This window comes from Diadema antillarum, unplaced genomic scaffold (assembly GCF_040938485.1).
Source record: "Diadema antillarum isolate AM-2024a unplaced genomic scaffold, OU_Dant_1.0 seq00000454_RagTag, whole genome shotgun sequence".
NCBI lineage: Eukaryota > Metazoa > Echinodermata > Echinoidea > Diadematoida > Diadematidae > Diadema > Diadema antillarum.
In genome coordinates this window covers 498,910-525,733 of record NW_027271426.1, presented here as the reverse complement: position 1 = coordinate 525,733, position 26,824 = coordinate 498,910, and the positions used below count along the sequence as shown (strand labels likewise).

At 41.5% G+C, this 26,824-nt stretch overlaps 1 protein-coding gene across 1 annotated transcript; it reads left to right on the top strand.

Moving 5' to 3' along the window:
* The first annotated feature begins 1,461 nt into the window (after positions 1 to 1,461).
* Positions 1,462 to 25,951, top strand: LOC139732854 (E3 ubiquitin-protein ligase RNF34-like). Its single transcript, XM_071643693.1, has 7 exons — positions 1,462 to 1,585; positions 13,768 to 14,202; positions 16,307 to 16,867; positions 17,702 to 17,854; positions 18,565 to 18,766; positions 24,531 to 24,563; positions 25,635 to 25,951. The coding sequence occupies exons 2-7, from the start codon at positions 13,882 to 13,884 to the stop codon at positions 25,814 to 25,816; spliced, it is 1,452 nt and encodes a 483-aa protein (XP_071499794.1). The 5' UTR covers positions 1,462 to 1,585; positions 13,768 to 13,881; the 3' UTR covers positions 25,817 to 25,951.
* Positions 25,952 to 26,824: the final 873 nt, after the last annotated feature.

Genomic DNA, 26,824 nt, shown 5'->3' with positions numbered 1-26,824 from the left:
TCAACCGGAACATGTCTGCTATTACATGGCAAATTTGATTATTAAGTCATGATGGTAGGATATAATACATTTTAACTTACGTCTGTACGGGATCGCAGTCATGATACAGATATCAATCATTTTGTTAGAAGGGAGGGGATATATAATGAGTATTCTATCACCTTATCATTTCTTTCTTCGGCTGACACAAAGTAAGGCCTATGTAGTGTACCAAGTTTATCATTTTCTTTGCTTTCCAAAGAAATACGACATGTTACTAGCCAAAGTTCAGTAAACGACTAAAAAAAAAAACCAAAAAAAAAAAAAAAACCAAACAAACAAAAACATATACGCGTACACATTCCTGAGAGATTGTCAAACAAAAACGGACTGGAGGTCAGATTGATATCTTCGTGAGTTGAGGTGAAAATCGAATTAGTGTTCTTTCTCTTGTCTTTTTTTTTAGGATCATAAAACAATTTTTGATTGCATAAAAAATGTTTCAACGTTCATGATTTGACTCTCGGTTATTCAACACAATATTTATTCATGTATAAAGTTAGATTATAATTAAAGACAGAGCCAGCCTTTTAGGCCTACTTACATTGTTATTTATGTTGGCTCTAGCTGTTAAGAAACGCAGAATGTCTTTACAACGTCATATTCGTTGAACAAGAGGCACCCAATTTTAAAAGTACCTATGCTAAAGATGTAAATAATGTACGGAAATGGAAATAGAAAATGTAAAATATCTATGACAGAAATATCAGTTGCAGAAAAGTCAGTCAAACCTGTTATATTTCCTGCAGGCACCATGATCCTGGGATAAGATATGTTTGGCCGAGATGGCGATTCAGGTTTTAACTTTGTGCAAGATAATTAGAAATCACTTATATGAAATATCGGAGCATGCAACTCTAAGAGGGACTAAAAGCTCATTTGATGAAAATCGGTTTTGAAATCCTGAGATATCTAAAAACAAAGGTAAACAAATTGGTCCTGATAAAAGTTGGCTCCCACCTTTTGTTAGTACACTTTGTTTTTGGATATCTCAGCCATTTCAAAACCGATTTTCATCAAATAAACTTTTAATTCCTCTTGGAATTTCATATTTTCAATATCTTTAGTGATTTCTATAATTATCTCGCAAAAAGTTGAAATCTAAATTCCCCATCTAAACCTTTGGACGAACATCGCCCATGAATGTAGCGCCGTGCACGGTGCAGCCGCGAAGTTAATACCGTCTTCAGTTTTGTTTATAAATGTGCGCTCCACAAGCTCACAGGGCGCACCACACCACCCTTCGAGCCCAAGCGTGCGCTGTCCATGCAATACCTACTACGTACGTACACATGCACGTACGTACACGCGATTACGATTCGATAGTCTCTAGTCATACAGCCCAGTAATACGCGCTACACCACAGTGCATGCAGTAAGTGCACAGTGCATAACGCAGTGGTCTACGGTATACTACTCTCACACTTACAAGGCAGGAAAATCCCGGATAAACAACATGACTCTCTTTTATAGTTACACCAACGTCTGAACATACGGATTGCTACTTTACTTGCAGATACGTTACACTAAAGAATTATGAACATGTGGTAAGTTAAGACTTGTGTGTTTACTAAAGTGAGCACTTGTTGCCGTCCAGCTGTATTCCGTAACCCTACGGCTACGACTGGGTTATCGTGTTAGTGTTACGTCGTCGGACATGCCCACCGTTTCCATGTTGATGACCGCGGGTCTCGTTTAACTGCGTGTGCCGTATGTGGTACGTGTACTCAATAGGCGGATTCTACTTAACGCTGTGATTCCATAATGCCAATGGATGGAGACTGCTTTTTTCAATTGTACAGTCGATTCCGGAATCTACTTTGTACCAGTCGAGTATTCACTGATGAGTGACATCTTTTTGGCATTAAATGTATACATGTAGGCCTACATGTATGTAGGCCTAGTATATCATATGTGACCCTGCATCACAAAACAGAAAGTCGCCAGACATGAAATTTAAGTTAAGACTGAAGAGCATATGTATTCTAAAAGAGCAGTTTATAAGCTTTATTAAAATGATGTATAACTCTCCTAACCTGTCTAAATATTGGAAAGAAGGCACACACTCAGGAAAAGTGTGAACTGAGAAAAGAGGCTCTGAAGTGTTGTACTTACAATGTCTATTCAAGCGCTTCTTTACCAAGTCGTGCTGGCTGTGCGATGAATGGGACAAAAAAACAGGATGTAAACCATCGGAGTAACAACAATGAAGAGATTATCAGATTCAACTGAAATTGAGCATGCCTTATTAACACATTCTGTTCTTAATTAATGCCAACTTTCAAAGCAGTAGCATCATCGCATCCTTTCAAAAGGAATATTAGAGTTGTTCTAAAAGAGAAGAATGTGTATAGTGAGGTGCCGGCACCTCGTCAGGGGCCCTAATACCGTCACCCCGCTTAAAATTGTTTTGAGTGCACTAAACAAAAATTTATACCCGGGACTGTGTTCGGTACGCGCTGGAAACTTGGCAGGGCTACCACAACCAAGCAAATTTTGGTGAAAACCGAACAGTCTTTTGCGAAAATCTGAAATTTTAACAGGAACACGTGTTACACCCGCACGCATCTTTTACGTGTATGTCTATGGCCATGGGAGCATCACACAAAACCTCACGGCCACCCGCACACGTCTTTTACATGCTAAGTCTATGGGAGTGCTGGCAACGAGTTGCGGGCCCCTTCCTTAGCGCACAACTATTCCGCATCGTTAGCGTTTGACGACGATAGCTGCAAATTTTCGATATCGATCAGTGAACTTGTGATTCCATTGGAATTTTCAGCATTTTTCCTGTATCATGTGAGTTGGATTTCAAAGAATTTCAGTGGCGAAATGTGATTGAAATATGCGCAAATATTAACTACACTGTATGACGAGGTGTGGGTCACCCAAGTATACAAGGTTTTTAAGAAATGAAAGGGGACTCTAAAGACACTCTTAATCACGCTGTTCTGCCAAAAAATGATTGAGATAAACTGCTAAAAAACACACTTTCCTGCCCATTTTATGACCCCAAATTTTAGCATTTGTAGAAGAAAACTTGCTCTTTCAGAAAATATGAAAATATCAAGATCGTCTCGGTTGACCCATTTCACCTATTATCAGTCCTCACACAAAATCAGTGTGTGCGACTTTTTGTTCATTTTGTGATGCACAGTCACATATACAGTAGCTCCATCATCATCACCGCACTGCACCGTCATCCCCAAAACACATCTGCCCACACAAATTAGCACAACTGGATCGGAACTGAGCAAGAGCAACTCTAACTTCAAGAGAGGGTGCGGGGAGGGAGAGATAATGCAAGGTGTATTAGGGCATCAGTATAGGGTAAGCTAACTGTGCACAGCCCAGTCGCTGTAAGTAGCGACAGTGTACTAACAGTAACACAGCGTCTGGTCTGGCTAAGAGTAAGCCTACCAGCAGTAGGCTATTCGCTTCGGTCACCTACCAAAGTTCAGTCACCCACATCACTAATCACGAGCACAATCAGTGCTCAATATTAGCAGTGGCCCATGGCCACTGGAAATTGATATCGGGCCACCAAATTTCCAAGAAGGCTATCTTCTGTGGCCTGATAGGGCAGCAGTATTTAGAATGAATTCGTATACTGTAATTCTTTTTATTTTGGGCCACTACAAATGTACATTTCTCTGTCAGGCCACCAGAATTTTAAAGTAAAAGATTTTATTGGGCCAAAGGGGTCACCTGGCGAAAATGTTGGAGTCAAGCCCTGCACAGTCTGAGCACTGTACAAAAGATAGTTGAAATGTCCTCTTTCAATTGCCAACCAAATGAAAGGATAAAATTTGTCACAGACACTATCCTCAATTTATCAAAAGTATGCAGTGTAGGGCCTATACAAATTGTCTACTATTACCCAAGGGGTTCACTAGATATTGATATTTTTGGGACAGCTTTAAATCAAGTGACATGTCTTCACCCTTCACTTTATGTATGGGAGCAGGTGTGTTGCTTTCAAAGTCCACTTGGGCTTCAGATTCTCTAGGGAAAGTTTGAGATCAAAAGATTGTGGTCAGAAATACAGTTGCAGATAAGTCTCAGTTTGCCCCCCCCTTACTGTACAAAAAACAACAACCAAGCAAACAAACAAACAAGCAAACAAAACAAAACAATGAAAACCCAACACTTACAAAAAATAGCATGAAAACTGAAATGAATATTAAAGGACCAAGTCTTTTGTTTCCTTCAACTTTAGATCAACAGTGTAGACTTTATTTTATTTTTTATGCTTCTGTTATGAAGTGTTATGAGGTTATTGTTGGACTGTGAGTAAAGTGAACATAATTGGAACTGACTACTGGTATACTCTGTTTAGGGATCAACTTTTTTTTTTCCATGGCACCTTTGTGTATGGTACGTTGTACATCTGATTGCATCAAGCTACATGTAGTAATGTACTCATGAATACTTTCATAGCAATGCTATAACAGCTTATCAGCATTCAAGGTTTTTGCTTGTTTGCTAGGGCAGCTTGTACTATGAACGTTGACGATACTGTACCTCTGAAGATACTGTACACTAGTTGGACCTACAATGGACAGTACAATTGTACAGTGTACGTATTACAAGTACACTGTACAGGGTGCAAACATCCTGTATACTACAGGCCATTAAAGCAAAGACACTCGCCCTTTGTAGAAATTATTGCAAGGGAAGCAGACCAGTATAATGGTAACCTTCCTTGCTCTCACGTAAAAGGAAACACCATTGTTGTGCCTCCAATGAAAGTCCTTTGAAATTCAAAGGATTTGTCCACTTATTACACTGTTTTGTTTTGTTTTGTATCGCTTTTTGTTTGTTTTTCTGTGAGGGCTTCTGCAGAGCTTCATTCTGTGCAGGCATCTTGAGGATCATTTTTATGAATGCGAAGACAAAGAATACATACGAGTATAAACTCGCTGAGCAACATCGCTTTAAAAGGAGCGGCTCCTTTTGTAAGAAAGCGATGTTGCTCGTGGTCTCTGCGTCTGCCTCACAATCAACTGACTCTGGTTTGATTCCCAAATTACGAGTCTATTCAAGCATTGTTGGATGTTCCCTTTGGTACAGTAAGAAGCAAAATGCTCTATCTGTGGGAGAGGACATTACTTGTTGAACTTGTACTGTAAATGGAGGTCCTGTGTGTGTGTGTGTGTGTGTGTGTGTGTGAGGGAATCATGACTTGTGCACATAACACTGTGCATGTGTGTTCATGTATGTAAAAGATCCTTCTTCATTCATTCATCGCAGAGAGCAGGGTATTAATCCTGCAAAGTGATCTTCTGCCCTAGGTGACTAGCAATACAGTGTAGTTTACATATGGTGCCATTCTCTAGGCAAATAGTGTCATTTACATTTGTAACAAAATAGAAGAAGAAAGAGTTCTAAGAAGACCCATTTTGTAATTGGTTTCTGCAATATGGTATGCACATGTAGAGTCATACCTTATATACTGTACTGTGTATGTACTAGTTTATAAAGTGTTTTTTTTTTAAATCTAAATTTTGGTAAATTTTTGGTCATCCATTCCCAATGCCCACAATGCCCAATAATTGGATGTTTGTCAGAGCAAATCTTCAGAAAGAAACATTTGTAGGTGATATGAATTGCATGAAAAATGAGGCTTCTTGCCAACCATAGTTCTACCATTTTGCAAAATTAACATCTTTATTTGAGATTATGAGCTCAAGTCAAAGGTCAGGTTTGTGTACAATGTGCATAATTTGTTTACAAGTGTGTGGGGTTACAATGTACACTGTGTACTGAGATCAGTCAAATGAACACTATTGGGGATACATTGTACACTGGTACTGGGTGTTGGGTTACTGTTTTTGTAGTCTTTAGTGACTAGAGTTGTGTTGTAAATGTCACCACTGCAGTACAATGCACACTGTATGTTTTGTTAAATGCAAGTTTATGATACTATCCCCAGTACTAACCCAAGCCTTTAGCTTGTAAATTTAATCATTTAAGTACATACATTTCAGTCAGATGAGATTTTTTGTTTTATTAAAGATCCGTCACTAATCCAGCAGTTCGGCCTCTGGATTTCCCACTACACCATTGTCAAGCCTGTACAGAACCAAGAAGTCCTAGAATATGAAAAAAATGGTGCCATGGTCTGGTACTTGTAGTAAGGCATTTGTTGTGTACAGTACTCTCATACTGTATTGTCTCAGGAGCCATAGACTTCAACAAAAAAAAGCATACAGTAATGCATTAGACACAGTGAACATTTGATAGGAAAGCCAGTAATGGGGAAAACACAGGGCAAGTCTTTTTTGCACAGTGATTATGATGGAAGGCATACACCGTATAGTGTACAACATAGAGGTCATCACTGCCACTTAGCAGGATTAAACAGTATGCTTTGTTGAATAAACAATGATAAGGCAGAACTCCAGGAAGATAGATACAATGTACAAATGTATGATCTGCTTGTGTCATCATACACTGTGCAATATTTGTACAATCTGTGAACACTGTGATTATGTACTGTACATGTACAACATGTATGTAAGAATTCAATTTGATCTTGCTTCTTGTTTAATAGCGGGAGGTCATGACTTGGGATTAACTCTTTGCTTGCCAAAGTCGTAATTTCGCCCCATGTTATAGACACAGTTACATTGTATATTGTATTTAATCTACAGTATGCAGGTCCCCTGCTTCTCCTTCAGATTATGGATACACTTTGGTACATACAATGTATATAGTGAGGTGCCCGCAGCTTGTCAGGGGCCCGAATACCGTCACCCAGCTTAGAATTGTTTTAAGCGCACTAAACAAAAATTTATGCCCGGGACTGTCTTCAGTACGCTTGAAACTTAGCAGGGCTACCACAACCAAGCAAATTGTGTTGAAAACCGAACAGTTTTCGCGAAAATCTGAAATTCTAATAGGAATACGTGTTACTGTAAAACGAGAAATGTTCGCGTGCATTTTAATTTCGCGAATTTCGCGAGCACTAAGATTCGCGAAATTAAAATGCACGCAAAATTTCTTATCTACACTATATACATTGAACGCAAGAGGCAATTCGCGAAAATTTCTTGCCACGAAAAAGGCCGTCGGCTCCAATTCGCGAAAATTTCGTGCCGCGAATATATCATGTTTTACAGTTCTATAGTACAAACTGTAAGTATCATCACTGTCACCCGCAACATCTTTTACGCGTATGTCTATGGGAGCATCACGGTCACCCGAGCACGTCTTTTACATGCTAAGTCTATGGGAGCGTGGTGATGAGTTGCGAGCCCCTTCCTTAACGCACAACTATTCTGCATCGTTCGCGTTTGACGACGATAGCTGCGAATTTTCGATATCGATCAGTAAACTTGTGATTCCATTGGAATTTTCAGCATTTTTCCTGTATGTGATTTGGATTTCAGAGAATGTCAGTGGCGAAATGTGATTCAAATATGCACAAATATTAGCCAAGACGAGGTGCGGGTCACCCAAGTATACTAATACATACAGTAGCTTTGCATCAGTTTCCTTGTAGTGTTTAAATATATAATGCTATCCGTATCCCCATACACAAACAAAAGCTAACATCATTTTCAACTGGCTACATTGTACATAACAATAATGTACATGTGTACTACATGTATACTGTATGTGACTGACTTCGGCAATGCCAGGGAAGATATCTCACTATATTATGGTGAAAAATTGTCATAACACTATTTGAAAAGTCAGTCTTAAAGCAGCATAGAGAACAGTAGAGAATGTTCCATCCAACAGGTTTGAAATCATATTGATGGAAACACACAGTGCATGTCTATTTTGAAACCAAGTTAGGGTGTTTTTGTAGTGTACATTGTACAAGCTGCCTTGTAATTGTATTTCAAAACCTGTGGTTTGAACACTCTGTTTGTTCCCAGCAATGATAGTAATCATTTGTCATTAAAAATATGCAACAGTCAAATTACAGTACTTTGAAGGAAACACAGTCACAGTACAATGTACATTTTATATCGTAATTTCGTGAGAGATTACGTCATATATGAGATCCCGCTAGTGCGCGCGCCACTCAATTCGTTAGTCGCCGCCATCTTGCTAACACGCGAATTTCTGTGCTCGGAAAATTCGCCGGAATTGCACTTGAATATTCAAGTTTTCGTTCGAGTTGGATCGACGTAATAGCGAAAGTTACCTCTACGGGAGGTTTTGCCAGGTTTTTTCTGGTTTTAACGATCATTCTTCAGCTGAACAGCAACGGAATTTATGTCTTCGACCAACGTTCCAAACGTGGGCGGCGCAGCCGCACCACCGCTGCTGACAGCAGTCGCGTCCCCGGCAGCCACCGGCGGGGGTCGCGGAGACCAGCACGCACAAGAGTGCAAGCAGAAAACTGCGACAGCCAAAGGTAAAACGCCTACTAGAGCCGGCAAGGCAGGTACTAGTAATAGTACTACTACAACAAGCAGTGCTAACCCTAGCGGTAGTACCGGTGCAAACAAAACAGTGAAACCACCTGCCAAACTGGCCTCTAAAGTTTCAACTTTGGAAGATAGACTCGGCAAGCTTGAAGGCCAATTAGCTGTGGTTGTTCAATTTGTGGAGGCACAGTCGGCAAAGCAGACACCAGCCCGTGAAGGCGGTGGCAATGGAAAGAGTATCAGGACTCGTTCTGAATACTCCCCTTCAGACTCGGCAGATACTGACTGCCATTATGATGATGAATATGCGGCACCATTTCTGGGCCGAGATATGGATGAAAACTCTGTGATTATCCAACCAGGTCAAGGGGATAGTCGTGATGACAAATTTGATATTGAAGAAGGCGAAGTTCCCCCTTCTGTAGTGGAGAAAGTGCCAAACATTGCAGCCAAATTTGCTGTGGCTGAGGAAGTTGGTCCCCCCATTGACCCAGAAATTGCTAAGTCTACAGCCTACCTTCTGACCCACCAGCTCGAGCCCAAAGTGGTAGATGAAACGATCACTAAATACCCCATTCCCAGCAACTGTGAGCTGGTGGATGTGCCGAAAGTCAACCAAAGAATCTGGAATGGGCTACCTGCCTTTTCAAAGACACGAGACCTCAAATTTCAGAGACTCCAAAAGAATCTCACGAGAGGCATCAATGCCTACATACATACAGTGTCGGCACAGGATATCACTGAACAGCAACAAGATGCACTAGCACTTCTGTGCAGTGCGAATTTCGAGCTAAATTCCTTGCGTAAGGAATTCATGAAACCAGACATTGGTTATCAATTCCAGCATCTCTGCAAGCCCTCTACCCCGGTCTCCAAATTCCTTTTTGGTGACGACCTGGGAAGGCAAATGAAAGACATAAGAGATGAACAAAAAGCAACTGAGGGTGTCCTCAGGAGTGAGCATAGCAGACAATACAAAAAGCAGCGTTTCAGCCCATATGACTATGGCAGGAGTGCATATGGCAAGGGCAGGAGCAAGATTACATCAGGAAGCTCAAATTTGCCCCAACAGTACCGCGACGCGGGCTGGACTACTTCTCGTGCAAGTACAAGTGATGTCACTAGGCCTACAGGTGCAAAAGGACTGTGGACTGGAGCTACCAGCCATGCTTTTTTAGGCCAGCGCCCCAAGGGGAGGGGGAAGCCGTCGGCTCCCCACACCTTCACACATCCCAGCCAGCACCAACCGCACTGCGGCAGCAAGCAGGGCTCAGGGATGAAGAGAGCACGATAACCTCCAGTTCAACTGACGAGGTAAACATGACATCTGATTCTAGTGATTATGCAAAGCTATGTCATAATAATGTAGAACCTATGGTAGGAGGTCGACTGAAGCAATTCCTCCCAAAGTGGCGCAAAATTACTTCAGACCCACATGTGCTAAATGCTGTAAGTGGCTACAGGCTTAAATTCAGTAAAGAGATGGGTGCACCATCTAGAACTAAACCCCCTTACCTTTTTCGGTGTAATAAAGCCGAAGAGGCTGATATTGATCTTGAAATTTCTAAACTCCATGACAAGGGAGTAATCGAACCGTGCCAGATGGAAACTGGAGAATTCGTGTCTAATATTTTTACACGGCCTAAAAAAGACGGGGGTACACGCGTTATCCTAGACCTGTCTGATCTCAACAAATATCTCCAGTACCAGCATTTTAAGATGGAAAATATCCATACTGCTATTGAACTCATTTCAGAAAATAGCTTCTTAGCTTCAGTCGACCTTCGGGACGCGTACTATACAGTACCTGTGCACCCAACACACAGGAAGTTCTTAAAGTTCTCCTGGAAAAATCAACTTTGGCAATTCAAAGTACTGCCTAATGGCCTGAGCACGGCGCCAAGGTTATTCACTAAACTACTGAAACCTGTATTTACATTACTGAGAGAGCAAGGGCATGTAGTAATTGGATACCTTGACGATGTACTCATTATTGGAGAAAGTGAGAATCAAACATTGCAAACGGTTTTTGAAACCACTAGCATCCTTGCACAACTTGGGTTCTTGGTACACCCAGAAAAATCAGTACTATGCCCCACTCAAGAAATACAATTTCTTGGTTTCATTCTCAATACTCAGGCCATGACAATTCGACTGCCTGATAACAAATCAGAGGAAATACAGTCCTTGTGCAATGAACTTATGCAAATGGCAAACCCCAGTATCAGGCAGGTGGCTAGAATTATCGGGAAAATGGTAGCATCATTTCCCGCAGTCCAGTATGGACAGCTCTATTACAGGGCTTTAGAAAGGGACAAAATCAAAGCACTCAAAATGAATAAGGGGCATTTTGACAGAAAAATGAGCCTATCTTTGGAAGCAAAACAAGAGCTGCAATGGTGGACAGACAATGTGCAGTCTACTTTCTCACCCTTACGACACCCTAAACCTATGCTCGAATTGTGCACGGATGCCAGTGGCAAAGGCTGGGGGGCATCTGATCATACCACCCATACAGGGGGTAGATGGAATGAAGACGAGCTGCAAAAAGCCAGGGAGAATAAGATAATTATCTGGAGACCCTGGCTGCTGGCATGGGACTCAAGTCCTTCTGTTCTAATTCACAAAACATTCATGTTTTGTTACGGCTAGATAACAGTACTGCTGTTGCGTACATTAACAACATGGGAGGCATTAAATCCCTTGACTGTGATCGGGCAGCCCGAGAGATTTGGCAGTGGTGCGAAACTCGTAAAATTTGGGTCACTGCAGCACACTTGCCAGGAAAGCTGAATGTGGAGGCAGACCGCATGTCTAGAATTTTCAATGACCGCACAGAATGGATGCTTGACCGCACAGTTTTCCAAGAAATAACTTCACGTTTTGGGACACCAGAAATAGACCTATTTGCCTCCAGACTTAACAAGCAGGTAGAGAACTATGTCACATGGTTGCCCGACCCACATGCCAAGGCTGTTGATGCCTTTACTCTCGATTGGGGAAAGTGGTACTTTTACGCATTTCCTCCTTTCTGCTTAGTTGCTAAGTGCATTCAAAAAATCAAATCTGATAATGCAACTGGGATACTAGTAGTCCCAAAATGGCCAAGCCAGCCATGGTTTCCTCTCCTAAACAGGATGATGAATGAGGAACCACTTGTTATTCATAGGAGTGAATCCTTACTAACATTGCCAGTTTCTAACACTCCTCACCCACTAAACACTCAGATTGATCTTCTTGCTTGCAGGTTCTGTGCAAGCCCTTCAGAGATGCGGGATTGAATGCACGTATAACTGCTGTAATGGCCTCCTCTTGGAGAAAAGGGACTAAAAAACAGTATGCAGTGTACATAAACAAATGGAAAGCATTTTGTGACAAAAAATGCAGCAACTACTTGTACTCGGATGTTCAAGCTATCCTGGAATTCCTGAGTGACATTTTCTTCGATAAAGGGGCAGGTTACAGTGTCATAAACTTAGCACGGAGTGCTCTATCTTCATTTGTGATTCTTCGAGATACTATGTTTACAGTTGGAAACCATCCCTTTATCCAGAGGTTTATGAAGGGAGTCTTTCAGCTACGCCTACCCAAGCCTAGATACATGGAAATGTGGGACGTTAACCTTGTTTTCAATTTTCTTCGTTCTTGGTCCCCAGCGCACATTTTGGACCTGAAAAAATTGACGCTTAAATTGTGTGTGATTATTGCATTAATCTCAGCACAAAGGATTCAATCATTACACTATCTAAGCTTGGATGGTATGGTGTTAAGAGATAATGCAGTCACCTTTCACCTTCATGATCTCCTAAAACAGAGCAAGCCTGGAAATTACTCACACAGTGTCAAGCTCCAGGCATACCCGCCAGACAGGAGACTTTGTGTAGTCAGGTACTTGCAGGAATACATCAGCAGGACCCGCAGAATCAGAGCTAGTGAACGGTACCTTTTTGTTAGCTACAAGAAACCGTATCACAGGGTATCATCTCAAACAATCGCTCGCTGGATTAAGGAGGTTTTGGAGGCTGCGGGTATTGATACAGAGATCTACAAGGCGCACTCTACTCGGGCAGCGTCTACCTCCGCAGCCAATAAGGGAAATTTCCCAGTATCTAAAATACTTGCGCAAGCCGGTTGGGCCAACGAAAGAACCTTTCGCAAGTACTACAGCAAGCCCTGTCCTGCTGAGAAAACCTTTGTAGAAACAATTATCAAAAAATAGACTGTGAAGCCCTAAGATTTGGGCAGACATGTCTTGAACTGCCTGAACTTGTGAACTCTTGGAGACACAATATCTCTGCAGCATTCAACCTGAATGAGATTTGCAATGGAACCTCTTGTAAGGTATGCTTCCTACCCCTTTTCGGGGGGGTTGCCTCGAGAATGTAACCACTGGCTTTGAAATCTCATATATGACGTAATCTCTCACGAAATTACGATATAAAATGGAAGATTAAACGAGAACTTACCGTTTGAAGTTTAAGATTAATTTTATGAGTAATTGGAGGGTGAGATTACGTCCCACCTCACCCTCCCCCAAATTTCAAACGGTAACTTAATCTCTCGTTATCTTCCTACATCAGTGGTCACATTCTTGCTTCTAATATTGAGTGGCGCGCGCACTAGCGGGATCTCATATATGACGTAATCTCACCCTCCAATTACTCATAAAATTAATATTAAACTTCAAACGGTAAGTTCTCGTTTAATCTTCCATTAAATTGTATCTTCAATTTGAATTTTATGTGGTAGCCATTTACACAACATCATACCAGGCCCTCAGCATTCACAAAACAGCTTTGATGTCATAGTGCCTCATGCATGTTGTGCATTCTCAAATTTGTCTATCTTCATTTATTACTCACTGTTTCCTTCCTCACATTTTGTATGTGTCACAAATCATTGGACACTTGCATTGTGGGTTGTAGCATTGTGTACTGTATTGTAAGAAAAATTGATTTTATTGATTGGACTGAAAATATCATAGTTTTGTCACTTGGTATCATACAGCATTGTACAGCTGTATCTATTTCTTTACCATGGGTTTTAATACAAAAGTGTCCTGCCATGGTCTGGAAAAACATTACAAATGGTCCACTATTTATGTTTATGGTTGTACAATGCAATGCACATAAAATATATACATTTTTAAGACTTAAAACATTAATTTTCTGTTGCCCTGTGTGCTGGTGTCAAAAATAAAAGGGGAATTCTCTTCTGAAGCAATGATGATAGTGGATAAATTTATACATTCTTTATTTCTTTTTTTGCAGGGCCCATGTACAGTATTACACCTGAAACCATGAAGGACTCATTGGTAGCCATGTTTTGTTTATACTCTGCAGATAACCTTGTAGTGTTCTCACCGCATTCATCCCCTTTCACCATCATCCTTGACCATCACACATCTACGAATGTCCTTCCATCTGTGGCCATAACTCATTCAAGTTCTGCATTCCATGGGTTCAGGAGCGGGCAAGCCGGTGGTAAGTCCTGCAGCAACTCCGGTCTACACCTTCTGCTACACCTCGTCGCCCGAGCCCCCCAGTAGAAACGGCAGCGCGCGGCCAGAGGGAAGGGCTGCAGCTGGTGGCGGTGTGAATCAAGCGGGAGCCAGTGGTACCGGTGGCGAAAGCGGTCACTGGGTCGGCAGCAGTGGTGGCGCCGGAGACAACCGACGACCGTCCAGCAGGCAAAGTTACTACGGGGAAGCGGTCGATGAAAACGACAACATGGTGTGTGAGGCGTGCTCGGCATCATTTAACCTATTCAAAAGGAAGGTGAGCTCAAACTACTCTGTAGAAGATGTTAACCAATCAAGTGCTTGTAGAGTTTTACTGTGGAAGCTATCACATTTTGCTGTCAGTAAATTGGTGTCTGTGTATTTCACTGTGTTTCTTATATTGGATATTAAAATGAAAAGATGGAACCTTACATGTACTGTAGTGTAAAGACCTAGTATCACGGGAATGCCATGGAGTGGGAATGCTGGCGGTATATTAAAAAATTGGCGGTACCGGTATATTAAAAAATCCCAGTGACAAATTGTGCCCAGCTCTTTCTCTGACCTCTATGTATAAAGGTGGCCTCACACTATGCGTTTTTTTCGATCGCAGTGCTTGCGATCTGTTGCGGTTGCCAGATCGCAATCATCGAGTCGCATAGTGTGAGCGCAACAACCGCAAGGCTTGCGAAATTTCAGCCAGTCGCAAGGGTTCGCAGAGGCAACCGCAGATGATCGCAAGGTCTCGAACATGTTCAAAATTTGACAGCAGCCGCAAGGAGGTCGCAAGGCTTGCGGATGCCTCCAAGTCACGAGAAGTCGCATGCAGTCGAGAACCGCGTGCAACTTCTTGAAACCGCAAGCAGTCGCAAGAAAGAACCACATAGTGTGAGGCCACCTTTATTCAGCCGAAGAATCTCAACTGGAGTCAACCTTTCCCAATTTAAGAATCACTTACAGGTTTAGCAGTTAAGAGACTTTTGAAGATATGCCATAAAGAAAACTAGTTTCTGTATGAGCAACAAAGGGTTACAGATTTTTTTCTTCTTCTCTACCTCTTGAAATCCTGTCTTTGAATATTGAAAATTATGATTAAAAAGCTATAGTACCAAAGCTGTGAAAACTGGTTTTCTTGGACATGGTAGGTTAATTTTCCACTGTTGCGCTTTATTTTAGTCTTTGAGCTCTGATATTTTTGAAGTACTTACTATACAGCATACAATTAAGTGCATGATTTGTTCTGAAGTGTGAGACAATGGTACAATTTATAAACTATCAAACAAAACTGTGGTTTCAATTGGAGTGTGAAATCTGATTATGGGACAAAGGTCAACTTATCAACGAAGACATTGTCCATACTAAAAAGGGATTGGAATTGATGCTTTTGATATCCCAAGTGGCGTGCTTATAGAGTAATGTGAAGTTATGAATGCTGATACACTGAGCCAAGCCTGTATTGTACATGTACATGTATACCACCAAAGGTAGTTTTACGTACACACATAAACCATGCAGCACAAATTTTGACAAGTGTTCATGGGTATTCATAATGGGTTGAGTCATATACGGGGCAATCATTTTATAGCCTACACATGTCCTGTGTCAAGGGTACAAATAACAAGATGATAACAGTCCATCTCAACTTTGGTATATGTACTCTGTACTATTGAGTAGTTGATGTGTAAAACAAGCTCATATGAAAGAAAATATGAGGTACACAAGCACGTACAATTGTATGTGCCCTGTAGGTGAATTGCATTTTGTCCTCAACTTCATTGATACAAAATCGAACAATAACAAAGGGAAGTGTGATAATCACCTACATAGAATCGGATGGTAGCATAGTGTTTAATATTAAATGGGTTAGTCAAATACCGGTTAGTGATTGGCTAAACAGAGTCATGTGATGGAGGTACAGTACATTTGTTATGTTCGCCCATGGGCGAACATTCTTGGTAATGTTCTCCCATGGGAAAACATTTTCACGTAACAAATGACAGAAGGCCTAGGACCGCGCGCGCACAATGAATTTGGCTCAGTGTGAGCGAGCGATCGAGTGCGTTGTGCTGCATGCATGCTGGCATGGTGGCTGCAAAGATCGTACACTGAATCTCTACGATCTTTGGTGGTTGACGTTGACGTATTTGACTAACCCACATAATATAACAGATGATGACTTTTGTTGTCGGAAACATGTACCAAACGTTCCACCCTCAGGGTTTGAATGCTATTTCGGGAGGCTATAAGTCCCTCAATAGCATTTCAAACCCTTTGGGTGGAGCATTCGGTATGTACCCTCCCCCGCCAGTCATCATCAATGTACTGTTTGTGCTATGTAAACATTACAAAAAAACTCAACTTCAATGTTCTTGGATCTGCAGTATCGATGCATGGATTGCGACAGATATTACTGTGCCGACTGTTACATCAAGAGTCCCAGGAAATGCTGTCGCACATGCAGTGAAATAGCGCTGCACCCCTCGCGGGCAGAACTAATGAACTTGAAAGTCAAGGACCTGAGGCTGTACCTGAAGTCTCACAGTGTTTCCACCCAAGCCTGCACTGAAAAGGACGATCTGGTAGACCTCATAGTGGAGTATGTGGAGGCGCATCCCTCCGCTTTCAACCGTCCGGCTGGGAGTGGATCTAGCAGGACCTCGTTTTCTAGCAATAGGAGCAGCACCTCGCATCCTCAGAGCTCCACGTCAAGCCAGCAACAGCACCAGCCGCCACCGCAGCAGCAGCAGCCATCAGCAGGGCAACGAGCAACTCAACGACTGGAGGAGGTCTTTAACGACCTATTCAGGGGGCTCTCAAACGCGCAGTCGGAGAGCAGCGTGGACCCACCAAACTTTCGGGCAGAGACCATCTATAGGGCTGCCACCACACCCAGTGGGAATTTCAACACCCACACAGCATTCAACAGTACTGCATCATCCTCTGTAAGTGTCTCTGTGGTGCCAAGCATGCTCATCATTTCTCTGCATTCTGGGAAAGATACTGGTAGAGCAGGTTTTTCATCTGCTCAGTTAAACAGTTCTGGGCTCTTCTTGATAGATATTAAAAGTCCTTCAAGCAAGGAGTGGCCCTTGAGTTGAAATGAGAAGTCGCAGAGAATGTGAAGTGTTAATGCTTAAAACTTGTTTCTAACTTGATTTCGTATTTGTTTCCACTTTTAGAGTTATTGGGGGGAAGTGTGGACTTGGAACACTTTCAAGCTGTGAACTGTGGCCCAAATCAATGAATTTGGCAGACCTTTGGTATTGAATATTCCATATTTTTATGAGGTGTCTTGCTTGTTCAAACTACTGTTATACCATATAATATTGAAGGGCCTCAAAAAAGAAATTGAAACACGCAAAAAGTTTTGTTTGATTCTGTAGCTTTAAGGTCTTTTAAAACTTGTATTATATTTATTACTGGATGATGATGGTTATCAGTTCAATATTGCTAATCATGCAAGGGAAGATGGAATTTACTATTAAAAGCTGAATGAAATAAAGGGAGCATACATTCTCAGCGTCAAAAGGATACAAACTAATCCAAGTTTGGTGTTCATGACATGCCAAACTAAATGACGGAATTCAGGCTGTAGGAATTCTTCTGATAAACAAGAAAAAAATGCTAGAATTAATTGTCTATTGAAATCACTAAATCATTCATTGTTGCATGTGGAACTTGGGACAGATGGTTAGAGCAGAGATTTCCATCGTTTATGATGTTTATCCCTGTGTAAGAATGCTAATACGTATAATCTTTTGTTAATACATTTGTAGGGAACTAGCCAAAGACCCCAATCGAGACAAGCGTGGCAGACACAGCCGCCTCCAGATCCCACTCCGACGATGGAGGCTTCGACATCGGCCTCAACGTCAGATGATGTCCATACACACACAGAGACAGCACCATCACAAGCCCAGAGGGCAGAGGTAGAAGAGCCTTCCCTGTATTCTAAAATCTAATAACGACATTAAAGTCTCGTCGCTAAACTCAGTGATATGGGAACACCATGATTTCCATTATGGCCACTTCATTTAGATACTAGGCATCTCCTGCAATGTCATCGATCATTGCATGGAAAGAGTATTACTGTAAAACATGATATATTCGCGGCATGAAATTTTCGCGAATTGGAGCCGACAGCCTTTTTCGTGGCATGAAATTTTTGCGAATTGCCACTGGCGTTCAATGCATGTAGTGTAGACAAAAACTTTCACGTGCATTTTAATTTCGCGAATTTCGGCGCTTGCGATATTCGCGAAATTAAAATGCATGCGAAAATTCCTTGTTTTACAGTATAACTTTTATCATTGAAACTCTGTTATGTTGTGCTTCCCACGATCAAATCGTCATATCTTGAGCACTACATTTACATATGACAATTGATGATGATTTCTCAGCAAGTACAGAGACCAATGAGTCTGTGTTTAAAGGAAACTAATGTTGATTGAGTTGATTTACTAGACCCAAGCAGTAAAGTGCTCTTCCTGTCAAATGCTGTTTCACAAAGCCACGCTGGTTCCAAGTTATGTTGGTATATCATTAAGAGATGCATCATAGTATTTCCTTACACATGTCCTGAAACTTGGCACTGGTCTCCCTCTCACATTTTGTTTGTTTGTTGGTTTGTTTTTTGCAGCAAACACCTGTCCAGCCAATCAGACGGCGAGCCTCACTGAGCGACATCGAGTCAGCTGAGGGAATCGACTCCCTGTCAAACAAGCAACTCAAGGAGATTCTCACCAAGAACTTTGTGGACTTCAAGGGGTGCGTGGAGCGGTGGGAACTGCAGGAGCGCGTCAGGAGGTTGTACAACGAGAAACAGGAGAGGAAGAAAAGAGGTGAGTCAAATGACAGCGATCGTTAACCCACTGGAACACCCGAGCCTCATTCTTTGATTGAATGAATTGAATAGCAGCAACGATAGAAGAATTTGAGTAAATTTCCATTTATAAATTTTATTAATTGATTTTCATTATCTTCTCAAAATCCATGATCTGATTTTGACCACGTTTGGGAGGGAATCATTTTTAGATGAGGTTTCAGATTAGGAGTCAAAGTATCTGTTGGCTCTAATTGTTGAGCAAAAAATGTTTTCCCTCAGGTGCATGTATCGACCAAACCAACAGTTGTAACTATAATAGTAATGACTGCCTTCAACTCCTAAAGATATGCTGCTTATAAAAGGCAAAAGAATCATTTCTAGGGGTGGAGAATGAAAAGCTCTTGACAGGGTTCACTTGGCCACCATGGAGGCCCAGAAGCAAGGTCCCAGAAGAAAGCCCCACAGAGCTATTAAAAGCATCACCCACTTTGTGGTGTAGAATAATAATCATGTGCACATTCGTGGAACAGACTACAGTGTATAAAGCTCGTCAACAATGAATGCTTTGTTTCACCTTGTATTCAGGAATTCTACTACAGGAGGCAGAAATGTATGATGCTTGTAATCATGGTCAAGTTTTCAAAATTCTGGCAGTTCAGGGATAATTTCCTCTCCCCCTCCCCCCCCCCCCCCCACCATACCATATCAATTCCTGCGCCCTTCATTTGCCACCAAAGTCCCAGTTCGTGAAGTGACTCTGTATTGAAGTTTGTAGGCAGGTGCTGTGTCTCTTGCTATTGGCCTGAATAGTATGGCGTGTGACAGTGTATGTGTCTCCTATAACACCCCTGCCTGCTGCATTCCTGGCGGCTGCACCTTGTCAACCCCTTGTTAACAGTGAGTCAATCCAAAGCCACGCACCATCAGGGATTAAAGTGTCTAGCCACAGAGGATGTGGTTGCTTGGGTGTTTTGCAGTGCTCACAACAAAGGCCCCTTGAATTACAGCAGATAGCAGCCTACAATGATTTTACACTATGTATTGAAGCATCAGCTGGGCAGCAACTAAAACACCTTTAATAAAGATAGCATTAAAGATGCTGTGAATTTTTGTTTTTGTCTTTGTTTGTAGCCGCAATTAGTAGAGCTAGCATTTATAGCTAAGTGCTTTATGGTACTGGGCTCAGATGTCCTACAAGAATCAGAGTGCTTTTCACTCAGAAAACTTGATTTAATAGTACAAGTAGCACCTCTAGGAAAATCTCACTTGAAGTAGTGGTCTCATGCATCAAAAGAGCTTTTCATTCTCTGTAGAGCTACTGATGTTTAGCAACATGACATCATCTCCCAAGAATGAAATCAAACCTTGAAGCAAAACTTAGTACACATGATATATCACAGTTCCCTGAACTCTGGGATTGAAGTCTGTGAATAGACAGCAGTGCTGTGATTTCAGTACTGCCCAAAAAGCAGCCTTAGATCTGTGATGCGAACGCTATTCAAAGACAATGTTTCTTAGGCCAAAAATGGCATTTTGCACATGTGTGAGACAGCTGTCTCCATTGTCCAATCTGGGAGGGTGAGTTGTCTTAACGTTTGCGTCGTAGATCTAAAGCTAAAGAATGCTGAGAAGTTCTTCAGTCAGTACATGGATCAAAGCCATTTCTTCTTCATGACAAAGTATTTGCTTGTGCTGGAAAGAGTAAAAAAAAGAAAAATTAAATGATACAGTACATTTGCCCTAGATTTGTGTTCATAAATCACCATCACGGATGTTTATCAAACCCAGTGCCGTATATTAAGAGAGTCTGGCTAACTCTGTTTTCAACTTATGTGTTTTGAAGCCTGTGATTGGTCAAAAGCTGGTCCCGTGATCTACAGGCGCCATGTCGTTACCAAAGTCAATCACGCGGGCGTGAGCAGAGTTCATACGCAGTGCCCATTGTTGAACATGCGCAGCTACGCGTTAATATTGCTTGCCTTTGGGACATCCCTAATTATATCAGTCACGGTGCAGTGTCCTTGCCGTTGTCTATTTTATTGAAGTACACGAAAGATATTTTCATATCTTACTGCGATAAACTGAAAATTCGTCGTGCCTTTCCTGCGCAGCATCGCATGGCGTTGCGCTAACCGACCTGGCTCAAGTGTAATGATGCACCGCTTTCTGACAGATCCAAAACGAAGGAAAGAAGTGGGAAATTAGAGTGTGACGGGAAAATTATATGATTTTTTTTTCTTTGGATTCCTCGCGGTGTCTTTCAGACTATCCAAGTTTTGATTCAGATTAAGATTGTATGTCACCGCTATAACGTACGAAGTGTCGCCTGAGGCATTTGTCTGTCCTTCATTCGTAATCAATTTTGTTGAAACCGTTGGCCATGAAACTTGACATGAATGTGTGCATGTGGGAGTGGACAAAGTTTGTTTTAGCATATAACATTTGTGTAAACATGCTGAAAGTGAACGGTCAAAATCATAATGGTTAAAATCTTAAAATACTGCCATTTCCCCCATATCTGTATACAATTTCTGAAGGTGAGTATTTCCAGACGAAACTTACTGCCCGACCGTGATTCTCTTGTGATTTTTTTTTTTTTTTTTGGGGGGGGGGGGTTGGGGTTGGGGATCATGGGAGGTGGCAAAGGTCAAGGATCGATGTCAGGTAAAATGTTAAAATTCTACTATCTAATTGTTGAAATATTATTACCCAGTTCATCCATACCTTGGAGATTATACCCAATGCACAAACTTAAAACCAAACGCGATATTTGCATGCCACCATTACTACACAATGACGCATAGGGAAAGATTTTGGCCATGATGGTCAAAGGTCAAGTGAAAATATTAAAATGACAGTAATTTCAGCAGATTTGTAAAATAACCGCTCAAAGTATTGCCATGAAAATAGATTGGTCAACTTACGAGTAAAAAATGCTCAAATTCCTTAATACTTCTCTTTTAACTAAAACTCATCCATTTACACCTAGTTCAAGGAAAGTAAAATTAGCTAAAGTAGCTAGTAGTAGCTAGAAGCAGCTAGAATTGTAAGTATATATACATTGTATCATTTTGTTATACAATATTCTTGTTCCCTGGACAACTTGTTAAATATACAATATAGCACAGGGGCCTACAGTCTAGTGAAAGTTTACGACACGACATACTGTGAATTCTTCTTATATTTATACAGCAATAATTTATCATATTTATATTCAGGAATTATGTCCTTTAAACAGCTTCCCTATTGTTTATATACCTGTGTGCTTGTGTCTATTTGAATGTGTAAAAATGATTGATTGTTGGCTTTGTCCAACATGGATGGAATGAATGAATGTCCCTCCCCCAACCTACACCCTTTCTCTCTCTCTCTCTCTCTCTCTCTCTCTAAAAAAAAAAGTCAAGCAACACAGTGCCTTGCGCCTTTGGGACGCCTGCGCTAACCCCAAAGCGCACACGCTAAAACCATAAGCGCACTGTACACTGGGTAACGACATGGCGTTCAATTTATGAGTTGGCCAGACTCTCTTAATATACGGCACTGATCAAACCCATTCCACAGTCGAATGTTGTTAATATCATTATGATGTCATAAAATGTTAATTGTACAATACAATTGTTTTTCCCCCATCATGGCACACAAGCTTCCTTTACATTACTGTTCTTATATTGTGGTTCTGGTTGCCGTGACAACAGACTGTGTGTATCAGTGACTGAATAGACAATGCTTTGCATTATCTTGTTTTCCTAGAGTTTTGTTGTTGTTGTTTGTTTTTAACGTGCCAGCATCTTTACATTGGGCATAAACTGATGTACAAGGGGGCATTTCATGAAGCACTTTGACAAATTGGTCAGACATATTTGCTCTCAGCCAATCAGATGCAAGGATTTCCATAGCTTGTAACAGTATGTCATAAAATTATCTGACAAAAAGCTTCATGAAATCCTCCAGGAATCCCTAATTGTTGCAATCAATTGCTGTCATTCATGTAACCTCCACAATACGGGAGTTGTAATGACCCTGTGCAGGTTATGAATATCTGGAGATTCCTTCTAATGTGCAAGGGGTGCTATGCAGGTAGACAGTGCTGCAGTCTGTACATGAAAAGCCTATAACTTATTACAAAGGGCACATGGTCTCGGTGGTTTAGTCAAATGCGTACGAGGGCGCACGGCTCAAGTTTCCTATAGAGATCTATGCTATCGACTCCTCTTTAGCGCTTATGCTGTGACCCATTTCCCCGAGTGCGAAGAAGGCTGATCCACTGTATTCGGCTCATGATTCGGCTGAGGGGGATTACAGCTTTAGCAAACTTCTTTAGTGATGTCATTATAAGAAGCACATATGCACGCACCCTGGCATTACTACAGACTGCGTGACGCGCAGAGAAGACAACGAAGGCAACGTTACTAAGCAACACCTACGCACTTTACTCTTGATGACAACTCAACTTTGGCAATCTTCGTATCAATGCTAACGGTGATCGGCAGTATCATCAACAGTGCCCTCTACACTACCGGGACTATGCGCCTTTAAAGTAGACCACCCCAGTAGGCAATTATGATATGGGTAGCCTTGGGATATGTATGAAAACCATGCAAAATTAGAATATATGCATTGTTGGTATGAAATCCCAATAATGTGTGTGCATATGTAGAGCACATACTGTAGCATGGTGTAATATTAAATGCTCATCGTATGGTTCATCAATGGTAATGTGATGGAGCAATTCTTTTTGGCATGTGTTTTGTAGTAGCAAGAGCTGGTTTCTCTTATCCTGTTCTGGACAGGGGTATGCCTGCAGTATCTTAGTGTGGAACACATTGGGTGTGCCCTTAACTGAGTCATTTATATTTAGACTTCAGAACTTTGCACTGTGACCATTTTATTTGCTTGTAGGTGCAAGTATAGATGGCAAGATTACCACACGACCAACAAAAATCCAAAAAGACAACTGATTGACAAATTGCAATAAAAACAACTTGACAGAAGAATTTCAACAACATAGGAAGAATTTCGTGCATTCGGACATTATGGCTATTGCTACTGTCATTGATTCCCATAAGGGCTTTTTACACTTGTAAATTTTTGCTTAGCCCCGGACCAACGGTGGGGCTAAAGGGGGGGGGGGGGGGGGGGGGGGGCCTTAGCCCCACCGTTGGTACGGGACTATCCTTAGCCCACTTTCTGTTTACACTCGTTTTTGCCAAAGTGGGCTAGCCCCACCGATAGTACGGTACTATCTGGCCCTACAAAATAGCAGGGGTTAGCACCGCAATTGCGGTGCCAAGCAAGTGAGTGTAAACAGAACGAAAAAATAATCCTGGGCTAAGCGAAGGAGGCGAAGTCCGACCCTCACTGACCAATCAGAAACTAGGTAATCAAGTGCTGCCGGTGCGTGCGTGTACGTGTACAGTACACAACGTAATTATGAATATTCATGTGGTTTGGAAAGTCCGGGGCTAAGAAATACGAGTGTAAAAAGGTCAGTTTTCTCCTTAGCCCCGGACAAGAGATAGTACGGGACTAATTGGCGAGTGTAAAAAGCTGAAAAAATTGGTACGGGACTAACGATAGTCCTGGGTCAGAGAAAGTCCGGGGTTAAGAAACAAAAGTGTAAAAAGCCCTATAGTTTGTTAAGTGCAGGAGAACTTCTTTTCACTTTGATAATGGAAGTGCTCACATTCATCAGTACTTAACTGCATCATAAAGTTGATCGAATGTATATTTCTGCAACCCTTTCTCCAACCCTTTCTGTATTTTTCTCTATGTCTCTACAGTGGAAGAAAAAGCCAAAGACGCTGAAGGAAAAGGTAAAGACGATAAGGAGGCTGATTACATTTAAATACATTCTGACATATTTATGTCAAAATTTTTCCCCACAGCTCTGAGTCAAAAAATAAAAGAAGAATAAATACATGTAAATAGATATGTGTTAGAAACTGAAGATAAGTTTAAAGGGCAGTTCACGCAATATTAAAGTTGACTTGAATAGATTTGAATTGGCTATGTAGTGATGACTGGTTTACCTAAGTTAGTGGGAGAGTGAGTAGTTCATCACTTCATGTAATTTGTGTATTTGGTTGCTTCTAATATCAGTGCTAGATGAAATTATGTAAGAGTTTGACATTCTGTAACTTTCTTATTCTAAGTCCAATCCTGATGGAGCTGGTAACATTTTTTGTGTTCTATCTTATTCTTTGTATTGTGGCCAACTTGAAGATGGTGTTGAATCCTTAGTTTGAAGCCATACCATAGCTTTAGAAAGACATCACAGGAATACTGGGAGCGAAGGCTCTCTCTCCACTGTGTACAATTGGGCGTGAAGAGGCCATAGATAATGTGTGCGCTGTCTGGAGGAAGAAGTAAGGTTGCAGAGAATATTTTTTTCACAAAAGAAAATGTGAGACTTGGAAGAGCATATAAAGTCAGGAATGCTGAATACGCATCCACAAGAACCACTGACCAAGATAAACTGTCATGGAAATTGATATGTAACTGGACTTTGCATATCGTCGCTGGGGCGACAAGACCTCTTATCTCAAAATGTCAAATGTTCAGGAGAGCACAAAAACATGGCAGCCAAAGCACTATATCCAATGGGATAGCCTTTCCTTTAAAGTGCCGTGATGGCCTCATTTTTTGAGTAAGACAGGTAGGATTTGGACAGGACATCACTTAACTGGTTATCTGGCCATTAATCTAAAAAAGTCAATTTCACCAAAATTTCAGATACAAGGTTTTGTCACCCCAGCGATGATATACTTGTATGTGCAACTTTGCATTACATGTTTGTGTTTGTGTATGAATTTGTGTTTGTGTATGAATTTGTGACACTCAAGAAGTGTGTGTATTTCTCTCTTTTATTTTTGCATCTTGCACAGGCCAAGGTGTGCTGGACGAGGACGATAGTTCGCTGTGTAAGATCTGCATGGATGCAGAGATAGACTGCGTGCTCCTGGAGTGCGGTCACATGGTCACGTGCACGACGTGCGGCAAACAAATGAACGAGTGCCCAATCTGCCGGCAGTACGTTATACGAGCGGTGCACATATTCCGCGCCTGATGAAAGACTCAAGAACCTGGACAATTGCGCGCATCGTATCTGCGTAACGTTGTGCCCTGCGCTGGCGCCCTGTAGAGAATTCGATGAAGTGCACTTGTTGGAACGACAGATGATAGTGTACTCTCATTCCGTACATCTGTGGAGTGGAAAATTTTGTACCCATGATGATGTAAAAGTCTGTGTATTTTTAAAGACATTTTATGAAGTGCTTCTAGTCTTCATTGTAGTTTATTTTCCTCGGTAAAATTATGTTGCAAAAACTGCAAAAGATGGTACATGGCTTGTAGATTATCTCTTCACAATACTGTACATGCGAATTTTTATGGCACTTTTGCTCGAAAGATATTCCCGATGGCAATGGTGTATAGATTTAGCAAAGTTTGAAGATGTCCATACTTAGCCAAGTGAGGCAGTAATGTCAGTCATATGTGATTAGTGTCTAAATACTTTTAGACACTATTCTAGGTCTAATGCCTAGTTTCCAGGTGTGAATTGTCCCAAAGATGCCATGTGTGTAGTTTGTATGAAGTTGTGATTTGCCTTGTTTTATGCCGTCGGGTCTCTACAGATTGTAACACTCAACGCACAGAAGTGGGTAATTTTATTGCCTGGAGCATGAAAATATCTTTACTCGCCCCTGTATTTTCGATGTGTCATGTGAAAATCGGCTGTATTCTTCTGTGACTTGATGGATTGAAGGCATGAGGCACCATAGCTTTGCTTCATGTGGTCTTATTTTAGTGTTTTCTCTCTCTTTAAATAGTGTACATTTGAATGTTGCCCTCTTTGTAGATTTCCTTCCTTTGCTGCATGTTTTCATGTCCTCCCATCCTCCCCCATGTAATCATGCAAATAATGACCACAATATGTGAGGTCATCATCCAGGAAAAATGACTGGCCACTCACGCAGTCGGCCCTGCAGGTGGATTGATGTACATGTTCAGTGTACGAGACCCCACCCGAATGCAGATCAGACCTCGACGATTCTCTACCTGGCTTTTAAGGGTT